The 23,175-nt window shown below is 57.0% G+C and overlaps 1 protein-coding gene across 1 annotated transcript; it reads right to left on the minus strand.

The window, feature by feature from the left end:
- Window positions 1-9,133: 9,133 nt before the first annotated feature.
- Window positions 9,134-22,756, minus strand: RGS14 (regulator of G protein signaling 14). The gene is made up of 15 exons (XM_045530583.1): window positions 22,529-22,756; window positions 15,604-15,625; window positions 15,230-15,408; window positions 14,794-14,886; window positions 14,561-14,704; window positions 14,078-14,221; window positions 13,811-13,922; window positions 13,385-13,497; window positions 12,715-12,918; window positions 10,934-11,010; window positions 10,634-10,760; window positions 10,449-10,530; window positions 10,298-10,344; window positions 10,104-10,218; window positions 9,134-9,851 (listed from the first exon to the last, which is right to left on the minus strand). The coding sequence occupies exons 1-15, from the start codon at window positions 22,571-22,573 to the stop codon at window positions 9,649-9,651; spliced, it is 1,707 nt and encodes a 568-aa protein (XP_045386539.1). The 5' UTR covers window positions 22,574-22,756; the 3' UTR covers window positions 9,134-9,648.
- Between the last annotated feature and the right edge of the window lie 419 nt (window positions 22,757-23,175).

Below are 23,175 nucleotides of genomic sequence, written 5' to 3' on the forward strand. Positions count from 1 at the left end.
GGCCTCCCAAAGTACTCTAGCTTACTTTACTGTAAGAATACAATATATTACATATGTAACATACAAAATATGTGTTAATTGACTGTTTATGTTACTGGTGAGGCTTCCAGTCAACAGCAGCTATTAGGAAAGAAGTTTGGGGGGAGTCAAAAGTTATACTCAGATTTTTGACTGCACCGGGGGTCAGCGCCCCTAACCTCTGGGTCAATTACTTCCAGCCTGTCTAAAGGTGATTCTGGGGAATGGAAGCAGAGAATCAGCCACCTTGGAGTGCTTACTAGGAAGGTCTCGCATTTACAGAATAGCAAAAAGGAAAATGAAAAAAATCTTGCTTCTCAGAAACACAGCCGTAAGGTTGCGGAGCATGGCTTTTCATCCTCTGTCCTCATGTATTTTTAACCGGTTAGGATCTTGTCGTCTGTAAAGACTGCCTCTTGCTCTTTCTTCCCCTCCGTTGTACCATAAGCCTTGCCTGTGTCTTTACACTTGGCACAGATGTTGTTTTTAATAGTTGCATCACATTCTGTCGTGAACCCTAATTTATTTAGTGAGGCTTCAGGTCCTAGAACCTCTTCAGCCTGGAGGGAGGGGTTTGGGTAAGGCTGGGCTTCACACAGGTGGGAGGGGCTTGCGGAATCAGGGAAATGCAGTCACTACTGGGTTCTTGTCATCTCTCCATTCTTGGCTCAGAGGCCCTGTTGAAGTCACATCAAGGCAGGGCTTGCAGGCTGTCTGCACTGGAGCACCCTCACCTACAAGCACCCCGACCTCCCCCCCACCCCCAGCAGGTCCAGAGACCCTGGTCCATGTGACCTGTTCCTCTCCCCTGCTTGGGTCAGACCCTGGGCAGAAGCAGCTGTATCCAGGGTGCTCCTGATGAACTGGGGATGCTTCTTCTTTTTAATAAGGTTATGCTTTTTTTTTTTTTTTTTTTTTGAGACAGTCTCGCTCTGTTGCCCGGGCTAGAGTGAGTGCCATGGCGTCAGCCTAGCTCACAGCAACCTCAAACTCCTGGGCTTCAGCGATCCTCCTGCCTCAGCCTCCCAAGTAGCTGGGACTACAGGCATGCACCACCATGCCCGGCTAATTTTTTCTATATATATTTTTAGTTGTCCATATAATTTCTTTCTATTTTTAGTAGAGACGGGGTCTCACTCTTGCTGAGGCTGGTCTCGAACTCCTGACCTCGAGCGATCTACCCACCTCGCCCTCCCAGAGTGCTAGGATTACAGGCGTGAGCCACCGTGCCCGGCCTAAGGTTATGCTTTCTGACATTTTTTTTTAAGAGACCGGATCTTGCTCTGTCACCCAGGCTGGAGTGCAGTGACATGATCATAGCTCACTGCAGCCTCAAACTCCTGGGCTCAAGTGATCCTCCTGCTTCAGCCTCCCACATAGCTGGGACTACAGGCACATGCCACCACACTCAGCTAATTTTTAAATTTTTTGTAGAGATGGAGTCTCACTATGTTCACCGGACTCTCCTGGCCTCAAGCGATCCTCCCACCTCGGCCTCCCAAAGTGCTGGGATTATAGGCGTGAGCTAGGGCGCCCAGCTACTTTCCGACACTTTTGAAGTCTGCCTTCCCTGCTCTCATGGAGCACCAGGTTTAGTGAAGGAAGCAGTTAGTTTTTGATCAAATGTATCATAAGAGATATAATTCCAAAATGCTGTGGATTTATACACCCACCACTTTCAAAAATATATTTTGGGTGGGGCTGCTACAGCCCTAGTGAAAGCAAGGACCACTTGGAGCTGCCCAGAGCTGCTCTCAGGACCCTTGTGAGTGGCAGAGAAGGCAGCTCCCTTCTAGCCCCAAAGCGTCTGTCTCAGCCTCTTTGCTCATTTCCACCCCTCCCTGCTCACTGCCTGCCTCCTCCCTGGTCAGTGACAGAGTCTGTGTCTCCTTGGATGGTGACTCCTGCCTTGTCTGTGACCTGGGCTGTGGCCCTGGCCCTCCCCAGACCTCTTGGCCTGGAGCTTGGCTGGTTGGGGTTGTCTCACGTCGAGCAAAGGTACCCAGGAGGAAGAGCTGTTTTGAAGGGGCGATGCCAAGATCTGTCTGCACAGGCTGTGTCTGAGGGCCCCTGGCAGGAGCAGTAGGCTCTGCGAGTCTGAAGCACACAGTGTGCTCCTCACCCCAGACCTGGGCCTCCTCCAGCTTCCCGATCTTGGGGAGCAACACACAGTCTGCTGATCGGAGCCAGACACTGAGCAGGCACCTTTTCTGCTTCCTTCTCCTCCACCTCCTTGTCTCCTACCCATTCTCCAATTCTCCCAGTTTTGCTTCTCCAGAAGCTCCCTGGTCCTTTCCCTGTCTGACATCTCCACAGCCACCTCCCGGGACCAGGCTGCTGTCATCTCCCTGGCTCATTGCTGTGGCCTCGTGAATGCTCTGTGCACCTCTGCCCTCGCTGCCCCCAGTCTATGCTCCGAAAAAGCTGCCAACGATCTTTTCAAAATGCACAGCTAATCATGTCACCCCCTCTCCCTTTTAAAACCTGCCCCTGCTAACCACTTAGCATAAAGACCAGCATCCTGCCTTGGCCTGGAAGGACCAGTGGAAGTTGGCTTCCTGCCTGCCTTGGTGGCCTCAGTCTGTGCCTGGGAAGTTGCACTCCAGGGACAGTATGTACAGGGAGGAGAGAAGGGGCCCAGGGCTGAGCCCAGAGGAGCACCCATATTTAAGAGAGGGCAGAGGACGAAGGAACAGGGGCCAGCCCAGGGGACCAAGAGGAGCAGCCAGGGACCAGGAGGAAGAGCAGAAAAGCGGAGGCCTCAGGAGCTGGGGTCTACCAGGTTTGGGAAACTGGGTCAAATGCTACTGAGACAGTAAATAATCTGGGAACAGAGTGGGTTTAGCCACAAGCGGCCGCCAGTGACCTGGGAGGGCCACGTTGGGGAAGGAGTTGGCTTGCCATGGGCTGGGAAGGAGCAGAAGGTGAGGAGTGGAGAGAGCAGGGCCAGTGTAGACACGAGAGGCTGACATATATTGAATATCAACACACCAATGAACACGATTTCCCCAGGAGCAGCACCACTGCTGATCTGGGAGGGAATGACCCCAAGAACAGGTATGTGTGGCCAGGACCTGAGCCAGCTGTGGGTGTGGGCACAAGCAACTGTTTCTGCAATTCTCGTCGAGATCCCTCTGCTCCTTAAATGCAGTTTGCGGCACTGGGTGTTCTGCAGGACAATCAAGGGACGAAAAGCTAGCATTCAAGACTGTCCATGAACTGGATTGCTTAGCGGGATTGTTCTGCAGGACAATCAAGGGACAAAAAGCTAGCATTCAAGACTGTCCATGAACTGGGCAGTGACCAGTGTAATCCCACAACAGGGTTTCTCATCAGCACAGCTTGAGAACCCCTGCCTCTTCTCACAGGCATGTTATTTATCCAGTAAGCATTGACAGGCACGGTGGCTCACGCCTGTAATCCCACGGGGTGGGAGGATGGCTTGAGGCCAGGAGCTTGAGACCAGCCTGGGCAACATAGTGAGACCCCTGTCTCTACAAAAAATAAAAAACTTAGTCATGTGTGGTGTTGTGCATCTGTAGTCTCAGCTACTGGGGAGGCTGAAGGAGGAGGATCACTTGAGCCCAGGAGTTCAAGGCTGCAGTGAGCTATGATGACGCCATGGCACTCCAGCCAGGGTGACAGAGTGAGACCGTCTCAAAAAATAAACACAGAAGCTCTACTATAAGTCAGCATGGTGCTGTACCTTGGGAACATGGCAGGGAACCCTTCATCCCAGCATTCAGACCAGCATGACTGTGCAAGTACACAGTCGTGAGCATTGCACACACCACAGACACAACCCTGTGGTCAAGGAAACAGTTCTCACTGGTAGGGTTGGTGACGTAGTAATGGGGGCCACCTGCCACCTCCCTTTAGGGAACAGAGCAATCCTTCTCATGATCCTCTTGACTTTGTCCTCTGCTGGAGAGCCTGGACTTTGATCTGAGCTGCCCAGATCCAGCACGGAGCAGGCAGGGCCTTGACACATCGTCTCATCCAAGTTCCATTTTCCATAAGGGAAGCCCAAGGCTAAAATATAGCCTGCGGCTCAGGACAGGGCTGGCTGACCTGAGAATGCCTCGTCCCTGTTTGGGGGATAAGTGCCCTGTATAATCATTAATCCTGGTGGCCCAGGCACTGGGCATTCATTTACTGACAAGGCCAAAGTCTATGGCCAAAAGAGCTGAGGCTGCTTTGGGCTTTTCTCAGAAATCACCTCTTTCCCCTGCAGCTCCCTTCCTCATGTGGCTCCAGCCCATGTGGCCCCTTCCATCACGCTGGCCTCAAGGCTGTGGACAGCATGCTACCAGACTCAGTCCCAGGCTCTGGTATCAGCTTCCAGACCTGAAGCTCTGAGGTTGGTCTTAGGCATCGGGTCCTGGGCTGCAGGTCCTGGGGCTTATCTTCAGGTTCGAGGACCCACACTCTGCTTTTGCAGCAGCTCTAGGCCCTGTGTTCTAAACTCTCCGGTCTAAGCTCTGGCTTCTAGTCTCCTGGCTCTTGTTTTAGGCTTTGGATGTCAAGCTTGGGGCTCTGGTCCTAGGTTCTGGGCCCCAGTCTCCAATTCCAGAGTCCAAACTCCAGGTTCTGAGCCTCAGGCTCTTGGCTCCAGGTTCTGGCTCCTGGGCTTTGGGCTCCAGTTCCAGGCTTCTGGCTCCAGGCTCCAAGCTCCACTTCCGCACTCCAGGATCCAGGTCACAGTCTGGGTTCCAGGTTCCTTCAGCACCTTGGCAATGGGACAGAAACATGGTGGCCTCCCTGGTTAGTGGGGTCTTCCCCACTCACCTATCTGAGCTGGCCAGAACATCCTTCTAACAGCCAGCACCCTAGGGTGGCCTGAAGGTCAATGCTGCTTCCATGGCAATACTCCCTTTGCTTTCTGCCCCTGATCTAACCCCAAGCCAGATCTTTGGAGACAGGTGCTAAGATGGTCACAGAGCACCTCTCACCCTGCAGTTTTCACAAGCCACATAGACACAGTCATGTTCCCAGCTCTTCCCGGGCCCCACCAGAACCATTGAGGATGTGAATGGCGCCCACTGGAGTTGTGCAGCCCATGGTCCTGTGCCCAGTCTGAGCCTTGTCAGGCTTGATGTAACCAACTATGTGTGTTCCTCAATACCTGGGCCTTTGTTTCCCTGTGGAAGCTGAAGTCCAGCTTCTATACCCCCTCAGAAGCCTAGGTCACCTGACTACCAGGCCAGACCCCCCACAGAGTGCGCCTTGTGCTCATCTTGGGGATAGGGGTGGCTTCCCCAGGATGCACCGGCCCACTGGCCCACTGCTGCATCAGCACTTCTAGCAGGGGCTCTAGGTGAGCAGCCAGCACCACCACCTGCCCCCACCCTGGCCCAGAATAAAGGTCACTGTGTGCCCTGTGCTCACCCAGCACCCAACTTGTACCATAACCCCCCCAATCCCAAGACAATTGGCAAAGGTGGGGAGAACAAGTGACAGGTAGCAAGATTGCCTCTCGGAGGCGTGGGCCCATGGGTGTCCTTGAGGACATTGCACCTGCTCTCTTAGCCTATGTCCTCTGTAAAATGGGGTGCGTTGGGAGGACGCAGAGGGGTCCTGTGTGTGTTCTCTCCCTTCCTTCGTGCTGTGCGCTGGGTGGACAGGGCCAGCTCCTGCCCTGGAGTCCCATCTTGTGGGGTGAGAGGGAGCAGCTCTGCCACCTTCCTGGCCACCCAGGAGTCAGCTCCGGGCAGTGGCTACAAAACACGGCCCCGTGGGCTGACCAGCTGGTGTCCCTCACCCCTGCCTCAGGTCTCGGGGGGCGGGGGAGGCTGTGGGCCTGGGTCCCTGTCCCTGCAGATGGGGCCTGGCCAGGCTGGGACGGTGAGGGCCCAGAGCCTTGAAGGATCCTGGGAACACTGAAACTGGGAGGAGGGAGCCCGGGACTGCTTCAGAGGATGTGCTGGGGAGGGAGTCACAGAGGGGGTTATGGCAGAGCGGCACACCCGGCCAACCAAAATGGGCTGAGGCGGGTGGTGGGCTCAGGCCCCCAAAGGAAGGACTGGGCTCTACCAAGGGACAGTGGGCCAGCAGGGGCAAAGAATGGCTCTTGGGGACTTCTTTGTATTATTATAATTATTTTATTTTATTATTTTTGTTTCAAAATATTTCAAAGGGGGTACAAATGTTTTTGTTACATGGATACCTTGTATAATGCGTAAGTTGAGGCTTTAGTGTGTGCCCATCACCAGAATGGTGTTCGTCGATCATACTCCATAGGTAAGTTTTTCCCCCTCATTCCCCTCCTAACCCTTCCCCTTCTTGGTTTCCAATGTCCTTTACTTCTCTTTGTGCCCGTCGTTTAGCTCCCAATTATTAGTGAGTATGTGTATTTGTATTATTACAATTATTTTAAATCACATCCTTTTTAAAAAAAAAATCAAAGCTAAGGTGAAAGTCTCCTTTGACCACTACCCCTAATCCTGGTCCCCTCCTTGTCTCTCTGTCGGTTTGGCCTGTATCCTTCTGGAACATTCTCTCTCCTTTCTGTACACTTGCAAGTACCTGTGTGTTCGTGGTTTATATAAAGGTATCATGCCATATGTATCGCTCTGCTTTATTTCACAGAATGATAACACATCTTGGAGAATTTTCCACATTAGGACATGCTGTACTCAGTTCTTTATCTGCGGTGTGCTATGACAGAGCATGGACACGCCACGGCATGTGTTATGATCCCCATCTCCAGCCGCATTTGGTTGTTTGTATTTTGGGGTCCTGGATAACCCTGCAGGGATGGGCCCACTCATGCCTGGAAGGGGGTGATTCTCTAGTGGCATTGCTGGTGTCACAAGCTGTTTTTAATTTTTAGCAGAAACTCCTAAATTGCTCCTCAGGGTAGCCATATCAAAGTGCTCTCCCAGAGAGGCCCCAGCTCCCCATCAGGGGTTTCTATGGCACACAGGCCCTCCGGGTACGTCCCCACGGCAGACAGCCCGGGTGATGCGAATGCTCCAGCAGAAACCCCTTGCAGGGTCCTGGGCCAGTCACATCCTCTCCTGCAGCTTGATTTTATCTCTACCAAGTTGTTTTGTTGTGAAGACAAAAATCAAATAAAGGATGGAGCATGTCTAACTTGGGGACTCCAGTAAACGTGAATGGGCTGACCTCCATGGGTGCTCTTCCACCTGGCCCGTGACCGCTCTCTCATGGGGCAATCCTGCTGGTCCCTAAGAGTAATTCGTATCATTGTTGGGTCTGCAGAGGTGCAGAGTTGGGTGAAGAATAGGCTTGGCCTGCAGGATCTGCCAACTTTGGGGAGATAGCCCATCTCTCACCCGGTGCCCCTACCTCTCTATCCTGGGGAGCAGGGAAGGGTGTCTCCTCCCACAAGGGAGAAGTCCCAGGTCCCAGAAAGTTCGAAGGAAGTTCTGTGGCTGGTCAGGGAAGGAACATGGGTCTGTCTCCCGACCCTACTCCTGGCCCCACACTGTCAGGTTGGTGTTATGCAGTCCCCGGCCAAGACGCCCAATGCCCCACTGTCCCTGCATCCCTCGCTGAGACTGAGATGGCAGCATGATTTGTCAGCTCACTAGGCTAAGGAGCTAAAGCGGTGAGTAAGAGGGAAAAGGTTTCTACTATCAGGGCATGAGTATAAAGTGAACAAGGTAATTTCAGAGTGTGGGAAGTGCTGGGAAGGAAGAACTGGCTAGAACGGCAGAGAACAAAGTCAGGGAGCCCTTCCATGGTCATGTAGGGCAACCAGGGAAGGATCCTCTGAGGTGCTTAAGTCCAGCTCTTCAAAGGAGCAGCATTTTTGGTTGCAGGTCTTGGAAACCCAACTCACAGTGCACCTGGGAAGAGTTTACTGGCCTGCATAAGGAGAAGCAGCAGCGGTGGACTTCAGGTATGGCTGAATTTTGTCAGGAATCTCCTTCCATCTCTGTCTTTTTTTAAAAAAATTTTTTAGAACTTATCTATTATCTGTTTTATTTATTTTGTTTTGTTTTATTAATTATATATTGTCCTTGATTACATTTACATTTCACAGAACATCTGTCTTGCTCCCATGTGTTGGCTACATTCACGTGCAGGTTCTCTCCCTGCAAGTCCTTTCTACAAACCCACGGGAAATGGCACAAAATGACCGGGATTGGAATTCTGATTGGCACTGGGGTCAGACGACCATCCCTGAACCAAACTCTGATTGGCCAGGGGAATGTAATACTCTGATTAGCCAGTAGAATGGAGTGCTCTAATTGGCCAGGGGAATGGAGTGCTCTGATTGGCCAGGTCTGCCAGGAGTCCCGTTAAGCCAGCCAGGGCAGAGCAGGCTGAGGGCTGAAGCCCCCATGTGATGCCATGGTGGGCTTGGAAACCCCACTGATTTCTCCCACAGATTTCAAGAATGAGGAGAAGCCAGTTAAAGAAGAAGAGGGCAGGTAGAGGGAGTTCCTGGCAGAGGGGACAGCAAGCGAAAGACCCGAATGGGGAAGAGAACTTGACCTGTTTGAGGCAGTCAGGAGAACCCCTCACCCCCTCAGGTGGCTTCTTTCGTCCCTTTGCTTCCTCTGTCAGAGCACTTACCCTTCTGGGCTGGGCCTGAGTCTGGCTTCTCTCCCCATAGGCTGAGGCCCTCCCTCTGGGAGGTCCTCCCTGCCTCCCCCTGTGTGGAGTCTGGGCTTCCCTGGCTGCCTGGGGACAGGGAAGACGACCCAGCCAAAGCAGCCAAGGGCAAGAACCTGCCCCCACCACAACCATTGTCCGCCCCACATAGGCCTTTGATGTGCTGAGAGGAGCCCCCGGTTATGTGGACAGAGACACAGTCCCCGATACAAGCAGAGAACAGCAACCAGACTGATGTGCTCCCATCCAGAGAAAGGGGAGCAGCCCAGTGACAGCAGAGGCACAACTCGCCAGGGTTCTTCTCACACACACACACCCCTCTCCCTCCTCCCTCCCTCTCTGTCTCTCATGCACCCCCCCCATATTCCGTGCAGTCAGGAAGAGAGGTTCTGAAAACAGGAAGTCAGGAGGCCCATCCTGAGGGCCCTAAGAACTTCCTGGCACTGACCCTGGTGTCAGATGCAGTGGTTTAGGACCGGGGTGTGGGGAGACAACAGGGCAAACTGGCACACAAGGAACACACCTCATGACAGAATAATAACAATTATTATAATAACAGTATCATACATCCAGGACAAACCCAGCTGCCCCAAGCCAACTGCAAAATCCATATGTACAGTAGAGTCTACGTGGGTGGAGGACGGGGCCGCCTGCCTGCACCCCTAGGCCTTACTCAGACCAGCTCCCTGAGGAGGGGCCGGCCCCTCCTCCTGCCTCCTGCTGAAGCTTGGCACAGGCTGGGGAGGCTGGCACTGCCAACGCCACCCCTCTGTTGGGCAAGACTGCACCAAGGGGTAGGCTCACATCCCCCGGGGGGCCTGGCTGCAAGGGATGGGTGGGTGAGTCTGCGAGGGAACAGATGGTGGCAGCTGTGGGGTATGGCTCCCGAGTCCCCTTTTCACCTCTTCTGGCTCTTCCCGCGGGCCTGCCCACGGCGGGAAAGGGCCAAGGACACTCATGGCACAGACAGGGCATGCAGAGCGGACCCACGGCATGCTTGGCCCGCCAGGTGCCATGCAGCCAGCCTGGACTGTAGGGCAGCTGTCAGAGGGCCGGGTGGGCAGTGGAATTCGAGGCTCCCCCGGTGGGCTGGGCCGCTGATTCAGTCTGTGATGGGGCCTCCTGAGAGCTAGGCCCTTGGGTAGGCAGCTGCAGAAATTCTGGAAGCACCAGGTCCTCTTTTCGCAGAAGGCCCCTTTGGTCGTGGGCCCCGCTGCTCTGGACCCGGTTCAGCAGCTCCACCAGGCCTGGGGACAGCCACAGATTCAGAGGGCCCATCCTAGCAGACCTGCCCATGCTAGCTCACCACAGTACTGCTGTCTTATTGTGGCCACAGCCCCCCTCACCCCAGCACCAACCGCCCTGGCCCACCCCCTCTGGTCCCCCACCCCCCCCAAGGGCACTCAGACCTCTGCCTCAGCTCAAGCTTCTCTGATGCCACCCTCAAAGGTCCTCAAGTCCACTGTCTTAGTCCCTCTGATCCCCATTCCCCAATATACCTTCGATGTCACAGGTCTGCCGCTTCCCAGTGGCACTACTGGACACCTTCGCCAGCGAACTGGGGGGCACTGGAGGGGGATGGGTGGCCTTGTCTTGGGTTCTAGGCAGGCAGCCCTGCGAGAATGTGGGGTCAGAGCCACAACCAGGAGGGGAGAAGCAGCCGGTGGAAGAGGGCGCCCCGGCTCTCACTCACCTGGCTGCGGCAGGGGGATATGTTACCGGCTTCGGAAATCATCGCACCTGCGGCAGAGAGCCCGCCGTTAGTGTTTGCCTCCCGCCTGGACTCCCTTCCTCCAGGGCCAGAGCCGTTCCCAGAGATCAAGCACGGGGCCAACGTTCCCTACCTGGAAGAGTGTTCAAAACTAGTCTCTGGGCCGCCACCGAGCTCACTAGCTTCTCCAGATCCAGTGGCTGCTTCTCGCCTGGCTGCGGGGAGAGGTCAGCAGCCCGCGGGACAGGCAGCCGGCTCCCTGCCGCCCTGCCCCGGCCCCGCCCGGCCTGGTCCCGGCCCCGCGGCCTGGCAGCTCACCCGGTGCAGTGCCACCTGTTGCGGGGTCAGGCCGTGCTTCTCCAGGATGGGCTGCAGAGCCTCCTGCAGCCGCTTGGTGGGCTTGGCCGAGATGCGCACCACGCGCTCCAGCGCCGCCAGTTCCAGCCTGCACAGGACCCCCGGGATGCGGAGGGGCGGAGGACCGGCCCCCTCCCCCAACCCATCAAGGCGCAAGCTCGAGAAAGGGCGGGGCCTTAGCCCGGGGCGGGGCTATCAGGAGGGACGTGGCCTGGGCTCCAGGTAGCCAGAACAGGGCCGCCTTGGGGGCGGGACACTTACTCGAAGGTGATCCTGTTCTCCAGCCGCACTTCCTGATCCGCCAGCACCGTGCAGTCCTGATCCAGGACCAGGGCCTTCTGCGGATGCCAGGCAGGGTCTGAGTCCCTCCTCCCACCCTGAGCCATCCCTGGGGGTCTAAGAGAACACCTTCACTTCCCCTGTGGCTGCCACTGGGCCTCCCTAGAGGGAGGGAAGGTGGTAGGAGAGCCATAGGGGAGCAGATGAGGCGGGGCAGGGGATAAGGCTCCAGGCTGGAGTCGGAGCCTGGTAAGGCCAAGGCCAGGGAGAAAAGCGGCAAGAATGCTGGCAATTCCTGGAAAAGGATTGGCGTTATGGGAAACAGCTGTGGCATGAAATGGTAATGGTGGCCTATGCTTCCCAGGACAGGACAGGACCTGCCCACTGGACGGCTGCCCCCTTGTCCCTCAGGCATGTGAAACCCCATCAGACCAGCTGGATGCATTTCCTCCCTCACCACCCACCTTTAGTCAGCCACCCAAGCCTTGTCCCATCTTTGACATTTGTCCAGTTCTTTCCATTCCTTCCTACTAAGGACACTTCTTGTCTACTCACTGCAAAAATGTCCCCTCATGAAGCCAGAGGATGTGAAGCATCTGGCACAGTGCCTGGCACACAGTAGGCACATAAACAGTAACTGTCGTGATTATGGTCCCCAGAGGCCCCACTGCCTGCTCCAGCCCAGGAGTTGGGGGTGGGGGCAGCCTCTCCCAGGCAGTAGGCCTATGGTGTGCTGCAGGGACAGGTGGAGAGTGGGCGGTGAAGTTATATTTAGCAGGCATGAAAGCCCATCTGGGCTGCTGGCAGCTGCTCTGGCAGCCTAAGAGAGTGGGCAGAGCACCCCCCACTACTGCCCTTGCACCCCCAAGCTCCAGGCCCCTGGCCCCTGAATGTGCCCTGCAAGTACCCCCTCCAGGCCTTCAATTAAGATGTTCCCTCTGCCTGGAACATCCTCCCCCATAGCTCTGCCAGGCAAACTCCTTCCCATCCACATCAACTGCTGCTTCTTCCACCAAGTCTTCCAGACACCAGCCAGAAGTGCCTACCTTCCCCCAAGAGACATGCTCTGGAGGTTTCACTCCTCCTCCTGATCATATCCTGCCTGGCTTACCTCCAGCCTGTGGGCCTGGAGGACAGCCCCAGGCCGGGGTCCCTGTACCCACCCACCTGGCAGGGCCTTAAGACTTGTCTGCTAGGTGAATGAAATCCTGCCGATCCCCTGGAATGCAGCATTCTTCCTTTAGATCCGCCTCACTGGGTGGTTAAGTTTAAAGCCAGTTTTCCCCTAGACTCTTCTTTAAAGTTTAAGGCTAGTGTGCAACTAAAGGAAAGCAGTTCATTGATTAGATGCAGTTGGCTGCCCCTAGTGGCTGAGGAGGCAAGGGCTTCCCACAGGTGGGCCGTGTGGGGATGGCAGTCTGAACTAAGAGCTACGGGGAAATGGCCCAGCTCCAGCAGTGGTTCCCCCTGCATCACCTCTGAGCCCATCACAGTGGGATACGGATGAAGCTGGAAATGGATGGGTATGGGGGCGGGTGTCTGAGTTTGAGTGAGGAGTTGGTGCTAGGGGTGGTTTGGAGCTGGGTGTGGGGATGGGGATGCTGTGGTGAGGGCTGGAGTTAGGAAGGTGGGGTTTGAATTAGAGTTAGTCTGAGAGATTAGAAATGGAGTTGGGTTTGGAGTCATGACTGAGCAGAGACAGGAATAGAGTTGGGGTCAGGATCAGGAAGAAGGTTGTAGTTGGGGCCAGGTCAGGTTCGCACCTGCTCATTGCCCACGAGGTAGACCTTGATGTCAGGTATCGAGAGTCCTCGTTTCTCACAGATCCCTGCCAGCATGTCACGGATGGTGAGGCCGGGCCGGGCCAGGGCCAAGGAGGCTGTGCCATCGGGCAAGTACACACAGCAGTACTTCCCTGGCCGGCTTTCACTGTCTCCTTCTGTGCTCCCAAGGCTTTTCCGGTGGCTCTAATTTGGGGCAGGAGTGGCGGAGGTTATGTGTACACATGCAAGGGCATGCACACAGATACACAGAGATAGGCAAGCTCACTGGGGCTCAAACATGCACCTACATGCCCAAGGGCATACCTACAGGCAGGCAAAGGTATGTTCTCCTGCAGGAACACATGCATGTACACCTAGGCATATGGGTACCTAGAGACAGGTCCACCCACAGATCCACACACATGTTGTGTACATCTGGGCACCCACAAATGCCCACACACCTGCTGACTGAGGATGTGCACCCATTACATACATGGGGACCAAGTAGTGAGAATGGGAAGAAAGTGAGGAGGCCGAAGGGTTGGCTGTGCAGTGCTAGCTGGGAGATGGCAGTGGGGCCCAAGACTGGGAATGATGGCAACTACATAGAGGGACCTGGGTAGTGGCCATAGCCCATAAGGCACCTGGTCTCCCTGGGAAGTCGGCTCACCTCGGATTTGCTGCTGACGAAGGCTAGGAAGCCAAGGTCCAGACTGGCGGAGGAGTTGAGGGAGCCCTGCGACTCTCTGCGCAAGGCCGAGTTTGCACCCCCGCCGGCCAGCTCTAGGGAAGAGGAAGCAATGAACCTGAACAGCCCCTCTGCCCCTCACCCATCCCTCTGCCCCTCACCCATCCCTCTGCTAAAACCTCTCCCCTCCCTGGTGGACCTTGTTTAGAGCCATCCGGCAGGGGCCCAGTGTGGTTTCTAAACTTCTGGGGCCTAGCCACCTAGGGGAATGCGGTCACAGGAACTTGCATTTTGATTTTCACAGATTTACATACTCGACTGGCTGTGGGCCGTGTAGGAGTAAGGGGGAGCTCCCAAAATTTGCCCAAATTCTTGGACCCCATCTCTGTGGCCCGTTCTTGCCCTCACCCCTGCGAAAGGACTTGCGGAGCGGGCGGCCCCCAGGACCCTCGCCAGACGGCAGCTGCCCCAAGTCCTCCACGCCCAGCGGCAGCGACTTCCCGGGCTTCAGCTTCGGCTTCTGCGGGTACAGGGAAGGCGCTGGCACCGGGCTGGGCCTTAGCCCGCATGCAGACCGTGGGCACCCACCCGCAGATCTGCACCGGGGGCGGCTCCTCTTGCGTACAGTCTGCAGGGTCCCTTGCCTCCGACCGCCCACCCCAACCCCGTCCGCACCTTCCTCGTGGAGTCAGGGCTGCCGAGGCGTGAGGAGCCGGGGTCCCGCAGGGGGCGCCCCTCGGCCTCGGCTAGCAGGCACTCGCGGTAGAGCGGGGACTTGACGAAGCGCGCGTAGCTGTCGAACTTCATCAAGTTGAAGATCTGCGGGGACCGCGCGGGGAGCGTGAGCCGGGGCCGGCCCCGCCCTAACCTGGAGTGGGGAAACGCCTAGTCCCGCCCCCTCCTCAGCGCCCACCTCCGGGGTCCAGGCCCTGCCCCCACTCGTGGCCCCGCCCCTGTGCACAGGTAAGCCCCGCCCCTAGCCCCTCCTTCTCCGCAGCCTCTCGTACCGCCCTTTGACCACGGCCCTGCCCCTGCGTTTGCCCCCGTCCCCGCCTCCACATTCGCCTCCCCCTCGCCGCTGAGGCTCGGCCCCAGGATCTGACCCCGTCCCGGCCCCATTTCTCTCCCCTCCAAGGTCACGGCCCCGGGACCGCTCGCCTGAAGCTGCTGTGCCCGAAACATGTCCGGCCGGGGCTCGGCCAACACCTCCTCGCCGAGCCAGGCTTGCCGGTCGATGTTCACTGGGCTCAGCGCCTGGCTGGACAGGAACTCCTGGTAGATGTTCCGGGCCTCCTGAGCTAGCTGAGGGAGGAGGGACAGGAGAAGGTCGGGGGCGTGGCCCAGGCCCCGGTACCCCCTACATCCCCTGCCCAGCTCCCCCTGCCCCCGACCTGCTGGGTGTCGCTGGCCGGGATCTGCTGGAAGCGCTCGCAGGCCTTCCAGAAAGTCACGTTCTCCGCGCTGAACTCCTTCTTCAGGAACTCCTGGGAGGGGGAGGAGGGGGAGGCAGTCAGAGACACAGAGACGGAATCTGGGGACGTGCTCAAAGAGATTGGGAGCACAGACAATCTCCAGAGACGGGGCCAAGCGACCAAGCCAGACAGATAGGGCCAGACAGACAGATGGAGCCAGTTCTGGAGGCACAGAGAAAATGAGAGGCAGAGACAAGGACAGAGAAGGAAGAAGAGCTCCCAGCTGGGAGAAGAAGAGGAGGGTGCCAAAGGAAGGCTAGACAGAGGGAGTGACAGAGGAGCTGGCTCTGGCCAGCCTGAAGCTCCATCCATGCCCTCCCGTGCCCCGCTCCCATCCCCTCACCCCAGCGCTTACAGTGAAGTAAGCCAGGCCCAGTGGGTCCTGCAGCAGCCGCTCGAAGGACAGGGCCCAGCTGGCCACGGTCTGCTCCTCGCTGGGGAAGGGACTGCTGGGGCCACTGGGGAGGCTGTGGATGCTGAGGGAGCTGCCTCGGCCCTCACCCTGGCCCTGTGGCCCTGACACGCTGCTCAGCTCTGCAGGAGGATGGACAACCAGGGGTGAGCCTGTTGCCTTCCCCAGCCCCTGGCCCAAGCCCACCCCTAGGTGGGCATCTGCTCCACAGGTACCTTCCCTGGAAAGACGGCAAGGGGCAGGGGTGTCCGCATCCGTTTCCACCTCCCTCCTCCCTCCCCCTCAGCCAGGCGTCCTCCACACATTCTGTTACTCACCTCCATCTGAGACAGCCAGAACCTACAAGAGACCCGAAGTAGAAAGTCAGAGCCGGGTGCAGTGAGGATTCCCAAGGGACAGTTCTGGGCCCAGCGCCCAGGAGCTAGAACTGTGTCTTCCTCCACATGGAGAGCCGTGCTGGCCATCCCCAGCCAGGCTCTGCGTGGCCAGCGTTTTCTCCCTCTCTGTCCTGTGCCAACCACTGTGTTCTGGGACTTATGCCAGGTACCTTCCAGTCGCCCTGCTAGATGAGCCCAGTGTGCATAGCGTGGTAGGTAGGAGCAGACTTTAGCCTATCTCTGGCACCTACTAGCTGTGTGACTTTGGGCAAGTTAGTCAACTTGTTTGCCTCCATCTGTAAATAGGGGATGACACTAATAATAGCATCTTCCTTTCCAGGGCTGTTGTGAGGATCAAATCAGTTTAATCTAATTACAGTATCTAGAGCAGTGACCAGCATGTGGTAAGGCTATATCAACATCTGCTGTTGTCTTTGAGGAAGGAGAGGTGTCCTTGTAGCCAAAGATTGCCTTATTGCAACTGTTTCCTCTTGGGGCCCAGGGTCTCTGACAGGTCCCACCCCACCTTGGGCAGGGCACCGGATGCTGTTTTGAAGCATAGAGCAGTGGCTCTCAAACTTGAGCGTAGAGTGACTGGGAGGACCCCACCCCTGGAGATTCGGGGTCAGTAGGTCTGGGATGGGGCCTGAGGCTCTCTGTTTCTAGCAAGCTCCAGGGCGGTGCTGGCACTGCTGGCCCAGGGGCCGCAGTGTGAGCAGCATGCTGCAGAGGCCCACTCCACTTCTCTGGGAATCCCAACCATTAGTGAAACAGAAAAACTCTCCTCTCAAAATGACTCTAGCCGTGGTTTCCCCTGGCTCTCTTTCTACCTTCCTAGCATCTCCTCCAGCTTCTTCATGACCGCCTGCCCACGCGGTGTGGCCTCTGCCCCTCCCTGGCTCTGTCCCGGGCCCTTTGTCCCATCCACAGATCCCCAGCTCCAAAAGCAGCCAAATTCCTGCTAACATTTCCCCCCAAATGTCCATAAGCCCCCCAAACTCAGCCAGTCCCAGATGGAGGCACCCTCTGCCCCCACCAAAACAGAGTACCCACCCAGCTTCACTGTATCCCAGCTTTCTTCCAGCACCTGGGCTCCCCACACCGGGGCTTGAGTCATCCTCAGCGCCCCCCTTTTCATTATGCCCTTTCTCTTTTTTCCATCCCCACCAGAAACAGGCCTGCAAACATCTGCTCCCCAACAAAGCACACCCTGCCCTCCTGGCTGGAATCTCCTCTGCTCCGCACTCCCACCCTGGGAGCACCCAGGTCACAGAACAGCCATTCAAGGGCCAGATCGGCCTGCAGACATGTAGGACATTATTATTATTATCGTGGCCCTCAGTTTTTTTAAGTTTCAAGAGGTTTCCCGTATTTAAAAATCGAGAAATTTTTACATAAAACCCCAGCTTTCTGTCTGTTCTTTAAGATTCTTTTTTTTTTTTTTTTTTTTTTTTTTTTTGAGACAGAGTCTCACTTTGTTACCCGGGCTAGAGTGAGTGCAGTGGCGTCAGCCTAGCTCACAGCAACCTCAGACTCCTGGGCTTAAGCGATCCTACTGCCTCAGCCTCCCGAGTAGCTGGGACTACAGATATGTGCCACCATGCCCGGCTAAGTTTTTTGTATATATATTTTTAGTTGGCCAGATAATTTCTTTCTATTTTTAGTAGAGACGAGGTCTCACTCTTGCTCAGGCTGGTCTCGAACTCCTGACCTCGAGCGATCCACTCGCCTCGGCCTCCCAGAGCTAGGATTACAGGCGTGAGCCACCGCGCCCGGCCTGTTCTTTAAGATTCTGATACTCCAGGTTCTTCCCAGTATGACAACCTTGGCTGGCACTGAGCAGCCACCACCTTCCCTAGAAGAGGCTCACATTCTCCTCAAGGGCCCCTGGGGCCAGTTTGATGCATGAATGTTACTTGAGACAGGCTCAAATTTGGGAGGTCAAATTTGTGCTGTGTAACCTTGGACCAGGCACTTAACCTCTCTGTGCCTCAGTTTCCTGCCCTAAAAATGGGGCAAATAATGGTCCTGACTTCAAAGGAATGCTGCGATTAAATGTGTTAAATACATATAAAGAACTCAGAACACCATCTGGCATGTAGTCAATGTTCAAGGAACCTTACGATTGTTGGGGTTGTTGTATTAGTGCTGGTGCCTGACCCTGCTGGGCACCTGCCACCCCTGCCATAGAGGAAAGAGCACAAGTGTTGGGGTCTGTCAGACCTGGATTCAAATCCCAGCCCTGCTTTTTTCTAGCTTTACAATTTTGGGCTCCTTCCTGAGCTCGCCTCCCCTCTGGCACTCTGGGACATGAAGTTGCTGGGTACAGAAACTATGTGCAGAGTGTGGCTGGGTGGGGAGCCGCTCCAGTACACTGTCCTGCTGCCTCCCACCTGGCCTCTGCCCTCCCTCGGGTGACCCACCCCAGCCTCTGCCCGGGGTGACCCGAATCATGACAGTCATTTCCCCCAAAGAGAGGTGGTGCTTCCCACAGCTACAGGAGAAAGTCCTATCTGGGGCAGCCACGGTGCGAAGAGGGCTCCTTTCCAGCCTACGCTTGCTCTTCCCCCGCAGCTTCCCCATCCTGCACCTGCCCGCGCCCTCAGGCTGCTCTGCACTCCCAGAACCATCCTCTGCTGTGGCTGCCTGGTCCTGCCCTCCTTGGGCATCCTCTGAGCCTCTGTCCTGCCCTCCAACCACATCAGCCTCCTCTGTGCTCAGAGCCCTCTGTGGCTGCAGGAGCCCCAGAGGTGGCCACGGGTGCTGGGGCTGCTGCCAGCCCACACTCCAATTTTGTTTGGCCCTCAGAGGTTTTATTTTCTACATTCTGTTTAATTGAATGTCTGTGCCATCAGGGGGCTGGCTCCCAGGTCCTCCTCTTCAGGCCCCACCCCTCTCTATCATCCCACCCGGGCCCATTCCCTGCCCACAGAGGCACGTGGCAGTTGCCAGGTTACAGATAAACCTTACCTGGGCCTGACTAATGAACCCCTTCAGCCTCACCCATTTCCCTCCCCCTCACCTCCGCCCTACACTTGATCAAACTTTTCTATTTTCCCCACACTCCTGCACACTCCTGCTTCCGGCCTTGCCATCGCCTCTGCCTGGGTGTCTGCTCCCACGCCCCCTGTGGCACGGCTCCCCGATCTCTGCGCACTGACATTCGTGCACCCTAACCCAGCCCTGAGTCCGCTTCCTGCCACACGCATGCCCACCCATGTCCAGACCTCTCCCCAGCAGCCACGAGGACCCTGCCCTGGCACCCCATGCCCCAGGGACGCTAGCCTCTGGACGCCCCACATCTGCTGCCGCACTGCTCCATCCCAGCCCCCTGCCCCTAGTTGTTGACACACATAGGTGGGGCTGAGATGGTGTAGGGTGAAATCTGACATGGGAGGGAGTCCGATTTCAGCTGCCATCTGGAGGAAAGTAACTTCTCTGAGCCTCAGTTTCCCGCTGTGTAGTGTGGGGCTCAGCACGCCCGGTCTCCTGAGGTTGCTGTGAAGGTCGAATGCAGCCCGGCGAGGGAAGGCGCCAGGCGTGCTGCGGTCAGAGCAGCACCGCCCACGGGCCTAGTGCCCTGGCCTGACTGGCCGTCAGGCTGAGGAGTTGTGCTGAGCAGGGCTGGCCTCGCCCCACCTTAGCCTGCTGGAGGAGAAGTGGTGGGTGGATGGGGAAAGGGGAAGAAAGGGTGAGGAAGGGCGTGGTGGCCAGTGACACCCCTGACCCATGGTCGGACCTCAACCGCCCATAGTTCTTTCTTAGGAAGCAGGCCCTGGAGGAGCTGCTGGTACCTGAGAACACTGAGGTCAGGGAGGGCCCCAAGCTCCCTGAGCTCTGACTGTGTGGCAGGCACCCTCTGGTAGCACACATCGTGTTCTCCCTCCGTCTTTACATCTTTATCTTGTGTGGCAGGTATTATTGCCCCCATTTCACAGATGAGGAAACCAAGGCCCAAAGAATCACACAGCTGGGAAGTGGCAGAGCTGAGATTAAAACTCAAGTTTGCCTGACTCTGGAGCCTGAGGTCTCCCCGTCCTCCACCCAGGGTGCCTCTCTGTGTGGGCCAGGGGAGCTTTGGAGGCCCAGGGCTCCAGCCCGCAGGGCACAGGTGGGCAAGACCAATTGGGTATGAAGGGCCCAGGGGCTCCTCTCGAACTGTGCCCTGGAGGGGCCAGGCCTTGAAGGGAGGGCCGATTTACTGAGCATCTTCTCTGTGGGCCCCTCTACCATTTCATTGTAGCTTGAGGAAACTGAAGCTGCAAGACTTTCTCTCGGGATGTCCACACAGAACATGGGTGTCTGGTCCTGTCAACTTGAGCCACCCTGTGGAGCTGACCCCTAGCCTTGACCCCTCTGTAAGGCCACCCTGAACTTGAGTGCCTGGCCCCAAGCTGGATGCCAGAAACACAGAGGGAGATATGTGGACTTTGCCTTGCGAGTCTCCTTGCCAGGAGGGGACGACTGACCAGGCCCCCGACAGTGGCGGAATGCACAGCTGCCCTCTCCAGGTTTGACTCCCAACCTCCCCTCGGGCCATGTCCCTGTGCACATGCCCTGTTTTCCCACATCCAGGTCTCTGCCATGCCCTTCCCTCCCCGAGCCTGTGCGTCCTTCAGGGACTGCCCCCTCTCCCATGGCATACGGAGCCAGTCAAGAAGTTAGTTCTCCCTTGCCGAGTCCCGGTCAAGATTTCTCCACTCCTGACCTGTGTGGCTGTCACCCGACCCTGAATTTTATTCTGGTCTTTTGCCTGTGTCTTTTGTGCCTTGCTAGACTGGGGGTTGTGTGAGGGCTGGGGTAGGGCTGATGGGCTGGGTCTGCCGTGCCTCGGGTAGAGGCCGCACTGAGTGGGCCCTGAGGAGTGAATGAATGAAATGGCGTTTGGGGCTGTGTGAGGACAGCCCTGGGAGGGGCTGGGAGCCATCTCTAAGTGACAGGTTTCACCTCAACTGGACTAGCTGAGTGGCAGAGGCGAGGCTGATGGCTGAAGCTGCTGGAGCCAGGAATGACGGGCGAAGGGTGCAGAGCCAGGCGGGCTGGGAGGTCCGGAGGCTGACCCCTCTGCTCACCGCTGCCCTCGGCACATCATTCACTCTTCTGAGCCTCCCTTGGGAGGTGACTCGCAGAGGGACCAGACACCTGACCCCAGGTGCTCTCCTTCTGTACCCCTGCCATGATGCTAGTGCCTGTCCACCCCTTCTGCCCTGGCCAAGAGTGGCCTCAGAGAACTGCCTAGTGACCAGCCAGCAGGCAATCTGTGGCCCTTGGGATTCTAAGGGTCACAGAGGTGGCACAGAGAGTTCACAATGGGCCGAGGAAGGGCAAAGATAAACTGTGTGGTAGTTCTGAGAGGAGCGGGCTGTCCATGGGCTGGATGGAACTGGGGTTGAGCCTGGGGGCGCCCTCCCTACTCTGAATGACTCTTGGCTGGAGAAGTCACGGACTGACACAGGAGGGGCAGAGGCAGGTTTGTCTCCAGGCCCTTCAGCTGCCCTGCAGTTCTGGACACAGTTCCAGAAGCATCAGTCCAGCTGCCCTCCCAGGTGGGCCTGGGGCTGCTCCTCCTTGGCTTCCTGGCGGGGGCAGCCCGGCAAGGGCAAGCCAAGCATCATGCCTCTGGGGTGGGAGCACAAGGCAGAGGGGCTCTTCTTGAACTTTCACAGCTGGGCTGGAGGTAGAGACAGCGAGGTGGGGTCTGAGCGGGCTTTGGAGGACTTGCCGCTGTCCCACCCAGCTGGCCTGGCCTGGGCCGTGAGGAGGTGCTGGAGGAAGGAGAGACAGAAGCAGGTCTTGGGAATTAGGAGGCAGGAGTAGGGATGGGTGGCTCAGCTGAAGAGGGGCTGAAAATGTAGGGATATCAGGCTGACATTTACACAGTCCCCACAGTGGCCAAGGGCCTCAGTATTCACTATTCCACTTAACTTATCTCAACAAGCCTTTGAGATCCATTCCAATCTCCCTGGTTTACAGATGAGGAAACTGAGAGTCAGAGAGGACTCCCCCAGCAAGGGACAACAGAGCCAGGACTGGAACCCAGATCTCTCTGGATCCATTGGCTTTGTCCCATGGTACTAGGCTGGGGCCTAGTAGGGGAGGCTAGGACAGTCTGGCCCTCCTAAGGTTGTTAGGAGGGACTCTGCCAAGCAGCAGGGGCCCTAGAGAGAGAAGGGAGGCTCAGCACAGCTCACCCCACCTCCAAGGGCAGCTCCAATTAGGGGCTAAGCAGCCAGGGAGAGGGCAGAGCGGGTGGGGCAGCTGCAGCCAGGGCATCCTAGTGCTCAGCTCCCCCGGAAGCTCAGGAACTTCCAGGAGCTACACCAACCTGCCCTACCCTACTGACCCATCCAGGCTGCCCAAAGAACGCTAGTTCTGGCAGGGAGCCTCCAGAGCAGGTCTGGCTAGAGGGCAGTGACCCAGCGAGGGCTGCCACTAACCTGACCTTGGACACCTGGGGTATGGGGTGAAGAGGGGAGGATTGAGGCTGAGCAAGGTGTGGGGGCTTGGGCCACTGTAGGGGGGTGGGGACAAGGGGCACACCAGGTCTCCCTGCTACTGTGGGACGCAGCCCCAGGTCAGGCTCACACCAATAGCGGGCGAGGGAGCAGTGGGAGCTAGACCAGAAGCCTGGGTCTGCTCTGCTCTCGTCTCAGCCCCAGCGTTGCACCAGGCACCCAGCAGGGCCATCTGGAAGGGTCCTGGGTGAGGGCACCGGGTCCCACCACTTGCTGCTGTCTGTACCCAACTTCTCCCGCCTGCTAGTACCCCGTGAGCTCTTGCCCAGCCCGGCTGGGTGTGCCTCCTGGGCTCCACCCTGAGTGTGCCCACCCCCTCCTCGTGGCCCTGGCCCAGAGCCCACACTCACCATGCGCCCGTTGGGGACGCCCAGGTGCTTGGGCTTCCCTGGCATGCCGCCTCCGATCACGGGTCCCCGCCACAGGGGCTGCCCACCATGGGGATTGTTGGCAGTGCTGGCCAGAGCTTGCACAGTGGTGGGCAGGCAGTGGAGAGAGCCCGCTCGGCTCCCGCGGGCCCTCACATCCTGAAACACCAGCTCACTACCTCTTTTCTCTGCCACAGGAAGTGTCTCTATAGAAACCAAACCACAGAAAGAAGCAAGGTCTAAGAGAGCGAACGCCTCTTCCTACACACACACACACAGACACATTCGCGCATGCACACACATGCTGCCAGCACACACTTGGCAGCATCCCACACAAGCACCAACACACAGCAGCGGCCTCCGTGTGCCCAGCGAGGAGCCAGCTTGTCTGGCCCAGCCCAGGGAGACCTAAGGTCATGTGTGGATGCACAGGAGGGCATGTAAACATACCCAGGCACCTTTGCACACTGTGGGAGAATTCCTGGGAACATTCATACTCGTGCACTGGGACCTGTGTCTCCACATGTGTAGTTTACTCAGCATACCGTTATACCTACTGTGTGCCAAGTGCACACTCAGCACCCTTCCCCCCAGCAGTTGTGCCTGTGCAGAGTTACTACCCTATCCCC

Source organism: Lemur catta, chromosome 18, assembly GCF_020740605.2.
Source record: "Lemur catta isolate mLemCat1 chromosome 18, mLemCat1.pri, whole genome shotgun sequence".
In the NCBI taxonomy this organism is placed as follows: domain Eukaryota; kingdom Metazoa; phylum Chordata; class Mammalia; order Primates; family Lemuridae; genus Lemur; species Lemur catta.

Coding starts and splice junctions, on each gene's coding strand:
- RGS14 (XM_045530583.1), bottom strand. CDS start 22,573: ATGCCAGGGAAGCCCAAGCACCTGGGCGTCCCCAACGGGCGCATG. Junction 15,626..22,528: donor GCGTCCCCAACGGGCGCATG/GTGAGTGTGGGC, acceptor GGTCTCTTGTAG/GTTCTGGCTGTCTCAGATGG. Junction 13,923..14,077: donor GCCCTGACTCCACGAGGAAG/GTGCGGACGGGG, acceptor CTGTACCCGCAG/AAGCCGAAGCTGAAGCCCGG.